This window comes from Sturnira hondurensis, unplaced genomic scaffold, assembly GCF_014824575.4.
Source record: "Sturnira hondurensis isolate 20B ecotype Veracruz unplaced genomic scaffold, ASM1482457v3 Scaffold0000780, whole genome shotgun sequence".
In the NCBI taxonomy this organism is placed as follows: Eukaryota; Metazoa; Chordata; class Mammalia; order Chiroptera; family Phyllostomidae; genus Sturnira; species Sturnira hondurensis.
The window spans coordinates 20,544,321-20,559,977 of NW_028073411.1; the positions used below are offsets into that span (position 1 = coordinate 20,544,321).

A 15,657-nucleotide genomic window follows, 5' to 3' on the forward strand; every position below is an offset into this window, starting at 1 on the left:
TCAGTGGGGAAGAGGGCTGGGAGGGGCGCGTCCAGCAGGCAAGGAGAGAGGTGGGCCTGGAACACGTGGGGCACTGGGGACAGAGTCGCTCCAGGTGGCTATGGCCATGGCCCTGGGGCCTCTGCCAGGAACAGTCCTGTGAGGACAACGGCCTCCCCTGAACTTCAGAACCTCCCACGCTTTGGATGACTCTCTAAAAGGCAGAAGTTTTGTCACTGAGTGAGAAACGACGCCAGACTCCTGCCACTACTGGCTGTAGGACGAGACAGGCCCAACGGGACCCAGCTGCAGAGAGAGGGACGCGGTGTGGCCCGAGCCCCCTGCTCAGAGGGCGGTGGGTCTCTGGCTCGGAGGGGGCTAAGGGAGCACGAGACAGAGGGCGGAAGTAGGAGCTGGGCCAAGGGAAACACGGAAGGAAGGCCAGGCAGAGAGAGGTTTCAGGTGCCTGGCTGATCTGGGGCACTGAGCGGGCTTGCAGGCAGGGGTTTCAGAACACCTGTGCACAGGTTACACACTCTGAAAGAGCCGTCGAAAGAATGGACACATGCACTCTGGGTGGGAGGTAGGGACTAAACCCTGAGTCTGTTACCAGAAGGGTTTTGGGGATGGAGGCCCCAGAGGGTGGACGGACAGTGGACGGAGAGCAGGACTTGGGGTCAGACACAGCCACCCCTGACTGGCGGGAGTGGGTCTCTTCAGAACGTCAGCTTTGTCACCTGGAAGTGCCAGGAGGGCTGCGAGGATGACCTGAGATGGTGCAACCGCCTCTCGGGTCGTGTCCAGCACTTGTTCCCCACAAGGACTCTAGGAGTTACCGTGGCCGAGAGCTGGGTGCCAACAACCTCGCGAGGGCCCACCACGTCGCCGCCTTGGGCTCCGCGCCTCCAGCTGCCGCCGCCTGCTGCCCAGCCTCCCAGTGAGGGGACTGGCGTTCGCAGAGTTTAGAGAGCTTGTCCAAGATGACAGGCCTCAGGTGCGAGCTGCTCAGGGCTGGTCCAGGCCTCCTGACCCCACGCCCCCACGTCAGGCAGTGATGGGAGCCACACCTGCACCTCCGGGAACAGCACCTGCAGCCCGCCACGCCCCGCCTCCCAGAACTGGTTCGCTAGGTGGGAGGACCCTGGGCCCAGGCTCCCAAGACAGCGCAGGACTCAGGGCTGGCCGACGACAGCCATGTGTCCCTGACCCCAGAGCCCGGCTCAGCAGGGAGCCACATGAAGCCAGCCAGAAATTGGAATTCCTCAGGAACTACTAAGTGAAGGGCGCTCACTCTCCAGCGGGCATGGGACTGACAGAATGGGAAGACCAGGTCCTCCCAACCCCATGTGCAAGAAAGAAGCAAGCTCAGCCCAGAGCCAGGGGACAAAAGCCCCTGACCCTGACAGACAGCGAGTTCGGAGGGGGGGTGGGGGGGCAAGTTGGGAGAGGCCAGCTGACTGACCCTGTCCTGCCACGTGGCGGTCCCGGTAGTCCCACGGGAGCCAGCGCTGCGAAGGACAAGATCTGGGCTCAAGAACCAGGAAATCAGAGCCACGTGGCTGTCCTTCCGTGGGGTCTGAGCCGAGCCACCTCCTTAGACCTCAAATCGCTCAAGACAGCACGAAGGTTTGGCCTCACTCTTCCGTCTGTTCAGCGAGTGTTTATTAAGGGTCTGCATGGTACCAGGCACTGTGCTGCCCACTTTATGTGGCTTTAATTTTCACCAGGATAGGGAGAGGAGAAGCAGAGAAGATGGGGCTGAGGGAGGTGGTCAGTGAAGCCTGCCCCCCCAGAATCTGGGCCTGCGGAGGCTGAGGATACGGCTGCTCCTCCCAGCCAGGCGCCGGCCACGCTCACTACGCCCACACGAAGGACGAGTGCGACTCTGCGCTGCTGGGAAGGGCCTTTCACATCCCACCGGGCACTGGAAGAGGGGGAGGGGGCGAGGGCCCCCCCACTCCTGGACCACCACTGGGTCCCAGCCCCCCACTTATCTTTCAAACCCTGAACTGGAAGAAGGCAGATGAGACAAAGACCCAGCCCCTCACTGCTTCAGAACTCTGCCTTCCAGGTGGGCGGGAAGGAACCCGAAGAGGGAGGAAGGCATAAGGGGCACAGAAGGGCACCCCCGGGGCATGGGGGGGTTCTGACTTGGGGGTGGAGCCTTGGGAATGGGCTCCCTGGGCAGGAGCAGCCCCTGCCCCCATTTCCCGGGCAGTGTGGCCCCTTCGAGTCCCCGCCTCGGGCAGGAGGTGGGGGGGCAGCACCAACGGGGCTAGGGGAGGCGTGGAGAAGGCACGCGGGCAGGTGAGGGGCACAGAGAGGTGGTGCGACGCCTGCCTAAGGATGGCTTCTTAATGCGCCTTCAAGGCCACATGCAGGAGTCTGAGTTGGAGGGACTCAGGTGGTGCTGAGACAGAAACGTCTCTGGGGCAGAAAACAGGGAATCGACGGGGCCCCCAAAGGAAAAGGACACGAGGCGAGGGGCAGCCACGTGCACGCCGGAGAATAGGGGAACCCAGGGCCCCAGGGAAGCCAAACAGCCGGGCAGGGACTGCAGAGCAGACTGCAGAGGACTATAACGGGAGAGGCAGCTTCGGTCCGGAGCAAGAGAGCAGCAGGAACCCCCAGGTCAGGGGCCTCCAGGAGGGCTGCGGAGGGGCTCACACCCACCCTGGGCCTCTAATGGGCACCGGGCTCCCACGCTCAGCATGAACAGGGTGGAGAGAGCAGAAGCCTGACGCTGCAGATCCCTGAGGGCCTGCTGTCTCGGACAGACAGAGCAAGGCCGGACGGAGGACAGAGAGGTAGATGGGGAGGCCGGGAGGGGGTGGGACAGAGGGAACCGTGACGGACAAGAGGAAGATGGGGAGGCCCGTGGACATGGGACAGGACCCTCCCCAACTGCCCTGCTCACCGAGCTGCCGCGATGGGCGACTTCTTGGAAGGGTCCAGCAGGCCGCCCAGGCCGCCCAGGCCGCCGACCGGCTCCTCCCCCAGGGAGCGCGTGTCTTTGTTCAGTTGCTGCAGGCGGGAGCTGAGCTCGCTGATCACAGTTGGTTTGTCGTCCTCGGGCCCAGGGAGCCCCCGGCTCTCCATGGGGTCCCCCCACAGCTTGGACCTTCTCTGGAAGAGGTAGCGAGGGCGAGCAGGCCCAGCGGCAGAGGCCAGCCCGGCGGAGGCGGCATGGTGCTGCTGGGCCATGAGCTCACTGTCCGAGGACTGCTTCAGCAGAGGGTCCCTGAAGGTCACCGGCCCCTTCCCCAGCGGGGACTTGAGCTTGGGCTTGGGAGGCACTGGTGGCTTCTCGAGTAGAAAAGTGTGTCCGTCAGCGAAGGAGGTGTGGGTGTCGGTGAGCTCCCCACTCTCGGAGCTCAAGGTGGACATGCTGGACACTGTGGAGATGGTGCTTGTGGTCTCCAAATGGGGGTCGCTGGAGCTGCGCGTGTCTGCCTCCTCCACCCCTGAGTCGGCGGCGGACTCGGGGGCTGGGGGCAGCTCACTGCCGGGCTTCCCTGAGGCCGGGCCTGGCACCGTGGTGGGTGAGGGACCTGGGCCAGGCAGTGGGGTGGCCAGAAGAAGCCCGTTGGCAAACTCTTCGGGGGGTGGCACCAGCCCAATGCGAGCCAGCTCCTCTCTGGTCTCCTCATCGCTGGAGGATAACTGGGCAGGCGGCAGGTTCACAGCGAAGATCAGCTCCGGCTCTTCCTCGGAGCTCCCCTGGCCCTGCCCCGGGTCTTTCGGGGTGCTGCCAGGGGGCTGGGCCCGGGGGCTGGGCAGGGGCTCAGCCACCACTGCTGACTGGGCGGGTGCAGGAGCCAGCTCAGGGGTGCCCGGGCGCTCCTCTGCAGCCCCTAGCCCGCTGGGCTCCTGCCCATTGCTGGTGGCATGGACAACAATGAGGCCTGCTGGCCGCTGCTGGGACGTGTCCAGGACGCTGAGGATCATGGACTTCTTGTCTTCGGGAGACTTCCGTTCCTCCCGGGGGGCCTTCTCCGGCTCCCTGCGTGCTGGCACAGGGGCCCAGGCTGGGCTTCTTGGGGAGAAGGCTGGGGAGGCCAGGGCTCCACGCTCAACATCGCGGGCTTGAACGTCCACAAACAAGGGGCCCGCGCGGTCAGCATCTGGGCTGTGCACAGGTGTGGGGGACCGGGAGGGCGTCTGAGAAGCCAGGGCCCGCTCCCGGGCGGCCAGGGCAAGGGCCAGGGGTGAGCTGGGGTCCAGGGGCTTGCCAGTGAGTGGGTGGATGAAGGTGGAGCCGGAAGGCCCCAGGCTTGGGCCGCTGACCAATGGCTTCAGAGCAGAGACAGGGGAGGGCAGCAGCAGGTCCCGGCCGGTGGAGGCTCCGGCTCCCAGAATGCGCTCATCGATGGAGCGGGAGGGCTGCAGGGAGGGCAGGTCCGTGCTGGGAGGGCTCCCCTCGATGGCTCCCACGGACAGGAACACGGTAGAGCGGCGCCGCTCTTCCAGCCGCCGGTCCTTGACCGGGGCGGGGCCCCCAAATGCAAGCCCAGGGCTGTCCCCAGGGCTGTAGTCCAGGCCGCTCGGCCGAGGCCCGCGGTGCGTTGGCGAGGGCTCTCGGGCAAAGCTGCCGACTACCGGGCCGGGGCTGCCCACGGCCAGAGCCGCACGCTCCTGGGCGTCCTCTACCTGCAGCTGCTTCACCAGAGGGCTCTTGCGGCGCTGAGGCTTGGATGGCGCGAAGAGGCTGGCGCTGAAGGCGCCCAGGTTGGCATAGGGGCTATCCGGGCCTGGAGGCCTCGGCCGGCGCTTGGGGCGCTCAGGTGGGGTGGCCGCTGGTGGGGGCCGGGGGGTGTCACCGGCGTCTGGCGCCGAGTCCTGAAGGATGATCATGGAGCGCGCGCGCTTCTGCCGCTCAGGGTAGGGCAGCGGCCCTAGGGGCGCGCCGGACTCGTAAAGGCCAGCGCCCCCCGCGCCCAGGCGCGCCTCCAGGCCAGGTTTAAAGCTGGAACGCACCGTGTCGTAGGCCCGGCCCGGCGGGGGAGGCGGCGAGAAGGCGGGGGGTGGCCCCGAGTCGAAGTAATAGGGCGTGGGCGGGGGTGGCGGCGCGGTCTGCGGCGGAGGAGGAATGCCGCGGCCCTCGCGCACCGTGTCTTGCATCGACGTGCTGCGCGGGAAGCGCCCCTCCAGCAGGGATGCCAGCTTTTCATCCTCCCCTGCGGACAGAGGGCCCCAGTGAGACTGGCCGAGGCGCTGGGGGCCGGCGTCTTCAAGAAAGGCCTTCGGGACCCCAGAACCCACCCTCCGCAGAGGCCCCCCGCCCCAGCTCCACCACAGAGCTGCGGAGGCCCCAAAACTGCAAGGTGAGTGGGGAGTGCAGGCCTGACCAGGAGGATGGGATCAGGCGGGTGTGGGGTCTGGGGTTGGAGAGCAAAGGGGACTTGGGGAGCCCAGAGCAGGGGACCTGAGCAAGGCCCAGAATCTGCACCCCGAGACCAGTGTTGGCTCAGGGGTGTTCTGGAGAAGCTTGGGGAAGAGGGTACAGGGGGACCCCATCAGCAGAGGTCCTGGGGAAGGACTCAAACTCTGACCACACAGCTTGGGGCCAAGACCTACCAAAGCCTGGTCATGGAGGCGGCCCAAGGATGACATCCCAGAAGAAGGGCAGCACCCCCAGTCAGAGGGGCACAGGTGCGGGGCTTCCCACCCGAGACAGCACATCTCAGACACCAGCCATGGAACAAGCAGGTCTCACGGGGAGGCCCAGTGGCAGCCAGAGGCAGGTGGGCGGGAGGTGGTCAGAAATGAGAGGGTCACTCCCGGAGCAGGACTGGTGCCAGCAGGGTGCTGGCCAGCGGAGCCCAGCCTCTGGTCGGCAGAGGGCTGAAACCCAGGGGAGGGCACTCTGTGCATGTCCAGTCCAGAGCCTTGGGGGCATCTTGGGCTGAGAGAGGCTGCCAGGCACTGCCGCCACCCTACTGCCTAACACTCGGGAAGACTGGCGCAAGTCACTCCAGAGCAGGTGGGAGGGCGACAAGGGAGCTTCAGGCCGACCACCCGACACGTTTCAGTTCTGCTCCCTGCTGGCCGTGGGGCCCCAGGACGAGCCCCAAGCCCCGCAGAGCCTCAGCTCCCTCCTGGGCCCCACAGGGTCGGCTAAGACAGCCCCCCCTTGGCCTCAGACGGAGCTGGTTCTGAACTCGGGAAGGTGGGTGTGCTCAGGCCCTCGTCCCGCTGCCCACCCAGGACCTGGCAGGACCTCCCTGGGGACACATCGTGGGTGCCTGCCCAGCCCAAGGAGAGTGAATGAACGGCTCCTCTGTGCAGACACACACAGGTCTCTGGGGAGTGCCTTGGGGACCTACACAGGGCTTCTTGTCTGTGCTCAGGGAGGTTTTTAAAAACTTATCCTGAGGCAGCTTGCCTGTCCCCACCCTACTCCATGGGCCAGCACGGTGCTCTCGCCAGGCTCCCTCTGCCTGGTTTGCACCTCATCCGAGCAGAGCCAGGATGGGCTCCTTTGTGGGGAGGCCTTACTGCCTGAAGCTCCTCGTTCTCTCGGCACTGGTCTCCCTTACCTCAGGGGGACTGCCTGCCCCCTGTGAGGGCTGGGGCCACCTAAAGCCCACAGCACAGGGATAAGCACCTCGAAGCAGTGCCGGCGGGCGGCCAAGGCTGCCGTCAGCATCATTTTTAGGTCTGCCTGCCACCCCCACTGCTGGACATGGGAACACAGTGTGGAGACACCCACGAGCCTGTGCATGAGACAGCCACTCGGGAAAAGCCGGTGCTCTGGGGTCTGGTGGGCTCCATTCTAACTTTGGGCGAACGCGAGTCACTTGCCTCAGGATGAAAGGGGGACTCTGTTCTGGTGCTGCCTGGGGTGGGCAGGGACCTCTGCCCGAACAGGTACGGCGAGCATTCCCCAGCATTCGAGGCGGCCCCAAGACCCTGAGACGCTGGACCTATGCCACTGACACCAGCAGTGGCCCTCGCACTTGGTCCTCAGCTGTGACTGCGGCCCACGGGGGGGCCTCAGGGGGGCCTTGCAGGTACGGAGGTCCTCATGGTCCCCATGTGTATGGGTCAGGACCTTGAGGTTTGAAGGCCTAAGTTACGTGCCCAGGACCACACAACCAGCACAAGTGGGGAGCAGCCCGGAGTCACAGCGAGGGGGTAAGGACGAGCCCTCCTCAGCTCACGTGAGGCCCAAGCACAGGGAGGCCTGGGAGGGCAAGTGGGAAGAGCTGCCCTTCCCGCCAGGACTCAAGTCCCCGTGGGCAGAGCCTTCGCTCTAACCCCATCTGCCTTGAAACTGGCTATGGCTGAGGCACAGGCCTTCTGGCCGACTGAGGGCAGACCCACGTGAGAGGGATGTGGAGACAGATGTCCCCAGATGAAGCGGAAGGGGGCTAGAGCTGGTCCCCAGGACTCCAAAGCAATGAAGAGCCCATGGAGGGTCCGCTGCAGGGACAAGGGGTGGCATCTGCTCGGCAGAAGGCCCCACCTGTCCAGAGGCTGGAGCTGGGGCAGGAGGTCAGGAGGACTCCACCACTGTGGTCCAAGAGCAAGACCCTGAGGCCTGCCTAGGTAGGGCTACAAGGACAGTGAGGACTCAGGTGCAAGGCGTTTGAGACAGCAGTCTACCCCTAACTTGTCAGGGGAAGCAGAGAATAAGGAGGAAACCATGGAGGACACCCAGGGCTCTGGCCAGGAGCGGGGCAGTGCCTCTAAGCTCCAAAGTGGCTGCAGTCTCACCTACTTTCCCCACCCTCCCCCCTACGGAAATGACCTATAGCTGTCCCTGAAGGACCACGCCACACAGGAGGGATGGCCCTTATCAGCAACTCACCACACGATCTCCCAGAAACACCTACCCGCATGTCTGAGCTCACACCCCCCCCCCACCAGCCTTCCAGGATACCCAGGTACAGTTGGGGCCCCTTAGCCATGTACACTGCATGTCTCCCTCACACCAGGTCACTGCCAGGCCGAGCTGTCTGCACATACGTCGTTTCCCCCACCTGAGCCCCCACACCTGACCCAGGGTCAGCCCAGAGTGCGCACTGATCACCAGAGATCCTAGGGTGAATGAGGAATTAGGGTTTGGGCAGCTGGTTGGCCAGACAGGTGAAGAGAAGACAGGTGAGACAGCCGTGTGACCTTGGGCAAGCCACGGGGCCTCTCTGCCTCAGTTTCCCTGTCTGTAACACAGAAGAACTAGTAGTGTGGCCGCCACAGCGTTCCCCTGAGTACCGTTCGAAGCAGTGAGTACGAAACAGCGTGGGCTGCCGGTGGGTGTTCACTGGCCAGCAGAAGGTGGGTGTGGTGAGGGCAAAATGGACGGACATGGGGCCAGGCCTGGGGTACACGGGTGGACAGGTGAGCAGGGAAGGGCACCGGAGGCCTAGAGGAATGAGCAGTGGGTCAGGGGGTGGGGAGGCTTGTTAGGCGAGCAGGCCCAGGGTCAAGAAAGGATGTGGCCATGTGTGGGGGGCAACAACAGCGCCTGGTGTGTCATGAGCTGCCAGGGAGACAGGTACAGAGGCTGGGAGACCAAGGACGCGGCCTTGAGAAGGACCGGTGCTGGTGTGAGGGGGGGCCCGGGGGAGACCCACCACGAGGGGTGCCCTGACAGGAGTCGTTTGGGGACAAAAGGAGCCACCCCTCCTGGGGCCGAGGAGGACAAGCACAGCTGACTCTGGCAGACAAGTGGGCTGTGAAGGACCTGGGGGGCAGAGGGGGGCAAGTTCAAGGGGAGGGTGGCTCCAGGATCGGGAGTGTGGCCTGTCCTCAGACACCCACACAGCAGACGTTAGACCCAGGGCTGGGATGTGTGTGTCTGTGGGCAGAGTGCGGAGGGCGCCCGCTGAGCGGGGAGCTATCGGGGGAGCCGTGGGGGGAAGCTCAAGGACCTGTTTCAGCAAAGCCGCTCTGGGACTGGCAAAGGACTCGCCCCACCTCCCACGTCAGGTGCGCAGACCTGAGATCCGAGAGGTGGGCTCAGAGGGAGGTTGGAAACCCCAGTTGAAAATGGGGAGAGAGGGTCCTTCAGCCCATTTCCACCCCGGCCCCGTGCAGACCCCAGCCCAGCCGTACCTACAGACTTGGTCCGTGGAATCCCCTTCCGCAGGGAGCCCGGCAGCTTCTCGGGGCCTGGGAGGCCCTGGCGTTCAAACAATGACTGTGGGAGTCGGGGAGGGCACATGGAGGCTCCTGGACACTGGGCCCCCAGGTGCCTCCCTGCCCCACCCACACTCTTCCTGAGCCTACAGCCACACACCCCATGCGCTAGTTCCAACACGCTGCTGCCCGACACCTGCGACCCGAGTAGGCCTGGGCAGCCAGCAGGGGCCTGGGCACAGATAGTGCTGGGCGGGCCTGGTGCACAGCTGGCCAGAGCAGACAGTGGCCCTCAGAGTGGCCCTGGGGCAGCTGGGGTACAAAGGCACACCACGTGTGGCATAAATGGGGCTGGCACACAGCCTGCCTGAGGCACTGAGAGCCACTCAGCACGTGGCCAACTGTGGCCATCCTGGGGGCTGAGGTGGCCCCACATGTCCCTGGGAGAGGCCATGGGGTGCCCTGATGGGAGTCGTTTTGGGGACAAAAGGAGCCGCCCCTGGTGAGGGGGTCCCAAAGATGGACCCCACCCCAGAAATGCAGACACCAAGGTGGGTCTGGCCCCCACCCCTGCTTACACTGATCTCAGCTGGTGTGACCCTCCGACTGCTGGGCCGCTGCCTCACGGTGGCTGCTCTGGAGTCAGCATCCACGGCGTCGGGCCTCAGTGCGGGTTCCGCAGCGGCAGCCAGAATCTCGTCCAGTTTCTCTGCACAGCCAAGCAGGGGCCATTTCAGCCACCAAGACTGTGGGCAGCCTCGCTGTCCTGTCCTCCCCAGGGGCAAGGCAGGTCCACCCCGTGCTGCTGAAGTCACCGGAGGCCCCTCGCCCCCAGGGCAAGCTCCCGGGCTTGGGACAGGGCCTCACTCACCGGAACCCAGCCCCTGCCCCGCCTGCCTCTCCGTCCTCAGGGAGGCTCCAGGGGACCCAGGACACTCCCTGCAGGGAAAGGCTGACCACTCTGCAGGCCTCGGATACCCTGCTGAGAGCCCAGGGTCTTCCTGAGGCCCCCCGTTCCCTTTGCCTTTCACTCTCCTCCTCCGCACGAGGCACTGCTGGGCAGCCCCACAGCACAGGGCAAACCAGAGGTACAGCAGGTGCCCACAGAAGATGCCGCACCCATCAAGAATGGATGGACGGGGCACTTTCCGAAGTCAGCTCACCACCCCAGGCTGGTCAGGAAGCCAAAGAACCTTCATTCGGGGTGGGAGGTGCTGAGAGGAGGGTGAAGGGGACCGTGGGGAAGAAGGGCAGGGGGCACCTAGGGGGCTGGGGCCTAAACGAGACCCAGGGGGAAAGGCACCGGGTGGCAGGTGGTGTTGGGCACCATTCTTCTCAAATCCATTATACAAGAAAGGCTTTGTCTTTGTTCAGGCAGTTTGATGCTTTTAAAAGTGGTGTTTTGATCATCAACAGGACTTGGAAGTTTTGTTCGACCGTCAGGTCAGGTTGGATCCCATCCAGCCAGCACATGGGGTGCAGCGGGGTGTCCCCCTGCCGCTACAGGCACCCTCTCACTCAGGAACCCCACCCACTGCACCCTCCGCTCAGCCTCGAGGTCCCTGAGCCCCCCCCCCCCCCCCCCCGAACACGGGGCTGTGCCAACCCTGGAGGCCCTGGAGAGCGTCTGCTCCGCCAGCACCTGACCTCCGCCTCTGCAGCCGCCCGCCTCAGCTGCGCTGAGCGAACACACACACCCTGAGATGCCCAGCACACTGACTGTCCTGGCTTCACCTGTGACTCAGTTTCCTCATCCGGTCACAGGGCACTCGAACAGCACCTGCTTCGGTGTCGTGAGAACCAGCCCGTACCTGAGAGGCACTGCCCCCGGCCTGGCTCTGAGCACGTCTGACACAGCCCCTCCGTCTGCACGTCTCGGCTCCCAAACAGCTCACAGACTCCAGGGGAAAGAGAGCAAATGCCCCGGCACATGGCCCCGGGCACCCAGCCAGGCCCCCAAACAGCTCAGCCAACATTCCAGCTCACCACCAGACATGGCCCCATGCAGGCCAGCTCCCAGGCCAGGTGCGGACTGGGGAGGCCTGTCAACGGTCCCCCTGTTTGCACAAAGAGGGGACTTCCGCTTGGAGCCCAGGCCACCATCACCACCTCCATCCCAGGCGATTCCCAGAGTTCAAAGAGCATCACCCAATCCCTCTCCTCTCGTCCCACCACAGCCACCTGTCACTGCCCTCGTTCTGCCTGGAGGAGCTGCAGCTCTGAGAGACTAGTTGCTCAGGTCACAGACCCAGGAAGTGAAAAGTCAGACTCAGCAGCCAAGCTGCCCTGAAACCACAGACAGGAAGACAGGAGTGGAGAGAAACGTTTCCTTGGGAATCGCAGGGCACACACTCACCTGAGCTGTGGATTTAGAGGCTGCACATCCAGGTCCGGAACTCAGTCCGGGACCCAAGGCAACGCGCCTGCGAAGGCAGCCGAGGCGACTGTCCACCGCGGGTGTGAGGGCTGGGCCAGACCGGGACCCTTTCCCGGGGGAACGAAGCCAGAACTCTGCATACTACAAGCTGGTGAGGCTGACACCCATCCCCAACGAAACCAGAAAATATGCCCTTAAATAAGTCACTTTAGACACTTGAACCAGGAAACAAAGCAGGAAACTGGGAAGCAGGGCTGGGACACCAGGAGGCGCCCCCCCAGCCTCGCACACTGGGCTGGCGAGCACACCGCTGAGCGAGTGGGGCCTTCGGGGAGGCAAAGCCCGACACTGCCCCTGCAGCTGGAGGAAGCCTGCGGCCGCAACACAGCACCCTGGGAGCCCCACTAATGAGCTGAGCTGAGGACAGAACCAACGTGCTCCAGAAATAGCTCGTGCGTCGGCCTCAAAGGTGTGCACAAAACTGTCCCGGGAGGAGGCCTCACCTCCGGTTTTAATGACCGAAAAGACGCCAGGGCAAGTGCGTCCCGTGGACTGGGGAGGGGGCAGCAAGGACTCAGAGGGCCAGACTGCGGGCTGTGCGGGGAGCCCGGGCTGCAGGCTGGTGGGTGTGTGCTGGCACAGGGAGGGCCCGTGGGCTCCAGGCTGAGGGGCCCCTGGGCACTAGGCCCATGGACAATGAGGGGCCACAGAGCCACCCCAGGCTTCCATCTGGCGGACTCCAGTTCACGGTAGTGGAGGAAGCTGGCAGAGGCCAGGCCCTGAGATTGGACCAGATGGTGGACCTCAGTGCCCAGGCCCAGACTCCATCCCCACATGGATGCTGCATCCCCGGCAGCCAGGCCGGGCACCCAGGGCACCCAGGAAGCAGCCACGGAGGACATGGCAGATGAGCCTAAAGGCAGCAGCGAGGGGCAGGGAAGCCAGCGGGTGGGCGATGTTGGGCGGGGGAACGGCAAGCTTTTTCCCCAGTGCTATGGGGCCAACTCTTGCTCTGAATGGACTGTCAGCATTAGGCTTGACCCCAAAACAGATCAGCACAGAAACAGGACCCACACACCAGGCACAAGGGGGTCCCCAGAGCAGCCAGAAAGAAGCAACATGGGCCAAGTCAAGCACCAGACACTCCCACCCCGAAAGCACCACAGCTGCATCTCTGACCCCTCCCTCCCTGGCTCCAGGGCTCTGTCCACTGTGGAACTTTCCCAGCCCTGCCTCCCTAGCTGCCCCAGGACTGGACTGAGCCTGTCACATCCCCAGGTGGCCACACCCTGGGCTCTCCCCATCTGTCCTTCATCAGGCCCTTCTATGGGCCCCCACCAGATCTTAGAGAGAAGGCCATCAGGAGGGGACAGTCCAGGCTGTACCAGGCCAAGACCACCCTGACTGGACCTGGAACCTCCTCACACACCAGCACTTCCCTGCACAGGGGTCAGGCAAGGCTGGGGCACTGGGGACACAGCAGGTGACTCACCCCCTTTCCTTCTCCGAATGGAGGCTTGGAATCAAGAAACAGAGCAACGGGGGTGAGAGGCAGGCTTCATGCTCAGAACCCGGGCCCCAGACCCCACTCCCTTCACCCCATCCCTCCCCCCACCCCTTCCACACTGGGAACCCCCAGACCCCTCAACCCCAGACCTACACTCCCTACCAGACTGGGGGGGGGGCAAGCCTGCCCAATGCCCAACACAGCTTGACACTCAAGGTGGAAACAACCACAAGCAGAGACATACGGTTTTGTGTGCATGCACACACACATATGCACGCAGCCCCCACACACGTACACACACACAGTCCTCACACACGTGCACACACCTGCTTGCAGTCCACTCACACATGCACACACTTGCAGCCCACTCACACGTACATGTGCTTGCATTCCGCACATGCGATTGCATTATACAAACAGGTGCACATACATGCTTGCAGTCCACTCACATGTGCACATGCATGCTTGCAATGGACACATACACACACATTTGCAGCCCACATACACACATGCTTGCAGTCCATGTGCACACTTGCAGCCTGCACGCATGCACACATATGCTTACAGTCCACTCACATGTGCACACACAATGTCCATGCATGTCCACCCACCCTTTTGAACACCCACACACCCATTTGCACATGTGACTTGCGCATGCTCACACACGCACACGCTTGTGCATGTCCTCCCATGTTCACATGCTTATACAGAACACTTACATACATGATTTCTACACATCTGTACACACCCCCACACATGGTTATGTGCATCCACACCTATCCAGGCGTACATATGCATACATGCATGCTCATACACCCACACACATGCACACACAGACGTGTACACACAGGTGGAGACATCCACAAACAAGTTTTTCAGAGAAAGGGCAAAACCTTGTAAGAATCACACTTGGAGGCCACTCGTGGCCACACTGGTCACCCCCGAGCATTCTGCACAGTGTCCTGACCGAGGGCGGGTCACTGTGTGCCAGACTCCAGCCAGCCAGAGGCTGCACAGCACATGCCCCGGCCTCCTCATCACAAAGGAAAGGGGACCCAGAAGTTCCTGATGGATCGTGTGAAAGTGGAGGAGCAGGAGGGGACCAGACCCACCAGGGCCCTCACTGGCCCGAGTCTCTGCTGGCCTCTGCAGCCCAGCACGTCCTTGGCTCACGATGAGTACATGGACAGGTGGGGACCACGACGCACCCCTTCCAACAGGGCAGTGGGAGTATCCTGCCCTCCCTCCTCCTACCGCCAACCCCGGGGAGTGGCGGTCGTCTCTACACCACCCCTTCCTCTCCCTCCCATTTCTGCCAGTCGCCTCACCCCTGCAGGACTCTTCTCCCCAAAACCACCCAGGCATGAGCCCCCATCCTTGCCACCTTTTTCTGTCACCCCCCCATTCCCCTTTCTTTCCAGCTGTCTAGGTCGCCTCCTCAATAGACTACAGGACCCTGAAGGATCCCATTCGTTCTCAACAGTGTCACAGAGATGATGTGGTAATGCTGTCAATGAGCCAGCAAGTCTCATTTCCACCTTTCAGTGGCACAAACACTGGGTCGTGGGCTGAACCCTTCAGCACGTGGGAGGACCTTGACACCGGCCTGGCTTCATCAAGCCAGGTGTTTCCACAGGTCGGCAACAAGGCTGACTTCCCGGGACAGCGGACTCTGGGGTGGCGGTGGCATCTCTGCCCAGCAGAGCAATGTGAAGAGCCCACGTCCAGCTTCACCCACAGCTGGAACCCCTCACCCAGTAGTGCAGGTGTCCCTTCACCGCCCCTCCCCAAAGTGTCCCGGAAAAGCAGGTGCAGACGAGGCTGACCTGAGGCTGCCAGAGCCAGCCCCTGGGGAACAGGGAACTCACAGCAGGGCGCCCTGGGCCGGAGCAAAGAGGAAGGAGGCTGCTGCTCTCTAGTTTCTTCAGACAGAAGCAGCCCAAAGAGCCCCTGGGTCCCTGGATGACAGAGTTCAGGTTGCCCGAGCACCTCCCTGTGCAGGATCGCACGTGCAGCTGAGCACGGCCACAGAAGGGCCCTCTGGAGAGAGGCTCCCGGAACCAACCCATCAGAGCCTCGGGAAGGAGTGTCGCCAGACCCAGCTTCCTAGGGGTATCAGTTTATTGATCAGTCTGGATCCTCCATCAGTGTGATGGATCCATTCCCCATGACTAGCCTTGGACCCTTGGGACCCTGGAGCCAGACATTTGCTGGTTTCTCTGCCTCACTCCTGAAGGAGAGGGCTTAGCTAGGTATAGAATTTTAGGTGGAAAAGCATTTTCACACAAGACTTGGACATCATTGTTCCATTGTCTTCTGGCAGCTACTACTGCTGATGAGAAGTCAGCTGTCAGTCTTCCTGTCCTTCCTAAATCATCCAGCCTCTCCCTCAGGTAGTCAGTCTACAGTGCTGAGGAGTTTCACCGTGACAAGTCTACATGTAGATTTAGTTTATATTTCCTTGCTTGGGACTTACACTCCTTCGAACTGGAGTCTCCTCTCCTTTTTCAATTTTGGAAAGTTATTAGCCATTTATTCTTCAAACATGGCCTCTTTCCTAACCTTGTTACTCTCCACTCCGGGCTTGGCCTCCTCCCTGTGACAGTTTGTATCTCCTTGGCTCCTGTGCTGAATTCTGGGCACTCTCCTCAGACTTGTCTTCTGATTCGCTAGTTTCCTCTTCAGCTGGGTCTGCAGGGCAATCCTGTTC

General features: G+C 62.8%; 1 protein-coding gene across 1 annotated transcript in view; it reads right to left on the bottom strand.

Annotated features, from left to right (window-relative positions):
* SHANK3 (SH3 and multiple ankyrin repeat domains 3) overlaps positions 1-15,657 on the bottom strand; it is a 45,587-nt gene that overhangs the window by 6,111 nt on the left and 23,819 nt on the right. The window contains exons 20-22 of the mRNA XM_037048596.1: positions 9,642-9,772; positions 9,040-9,124; positions 2,897-5,156 (exon numbers count right to left, since the gene is read on the bottom strand). Coding sequence (XP_036904491.1) covers positions 2,897-5,156; positions 9,040-9,124; positions 9,642-9,772 — 2,476 coding nt within the window. The remainder of the gene's footprint in view (positions 1-2,896; positions 5,157-9,039; positions 9,125-9,641; positions 9,773-15,657) is intronic.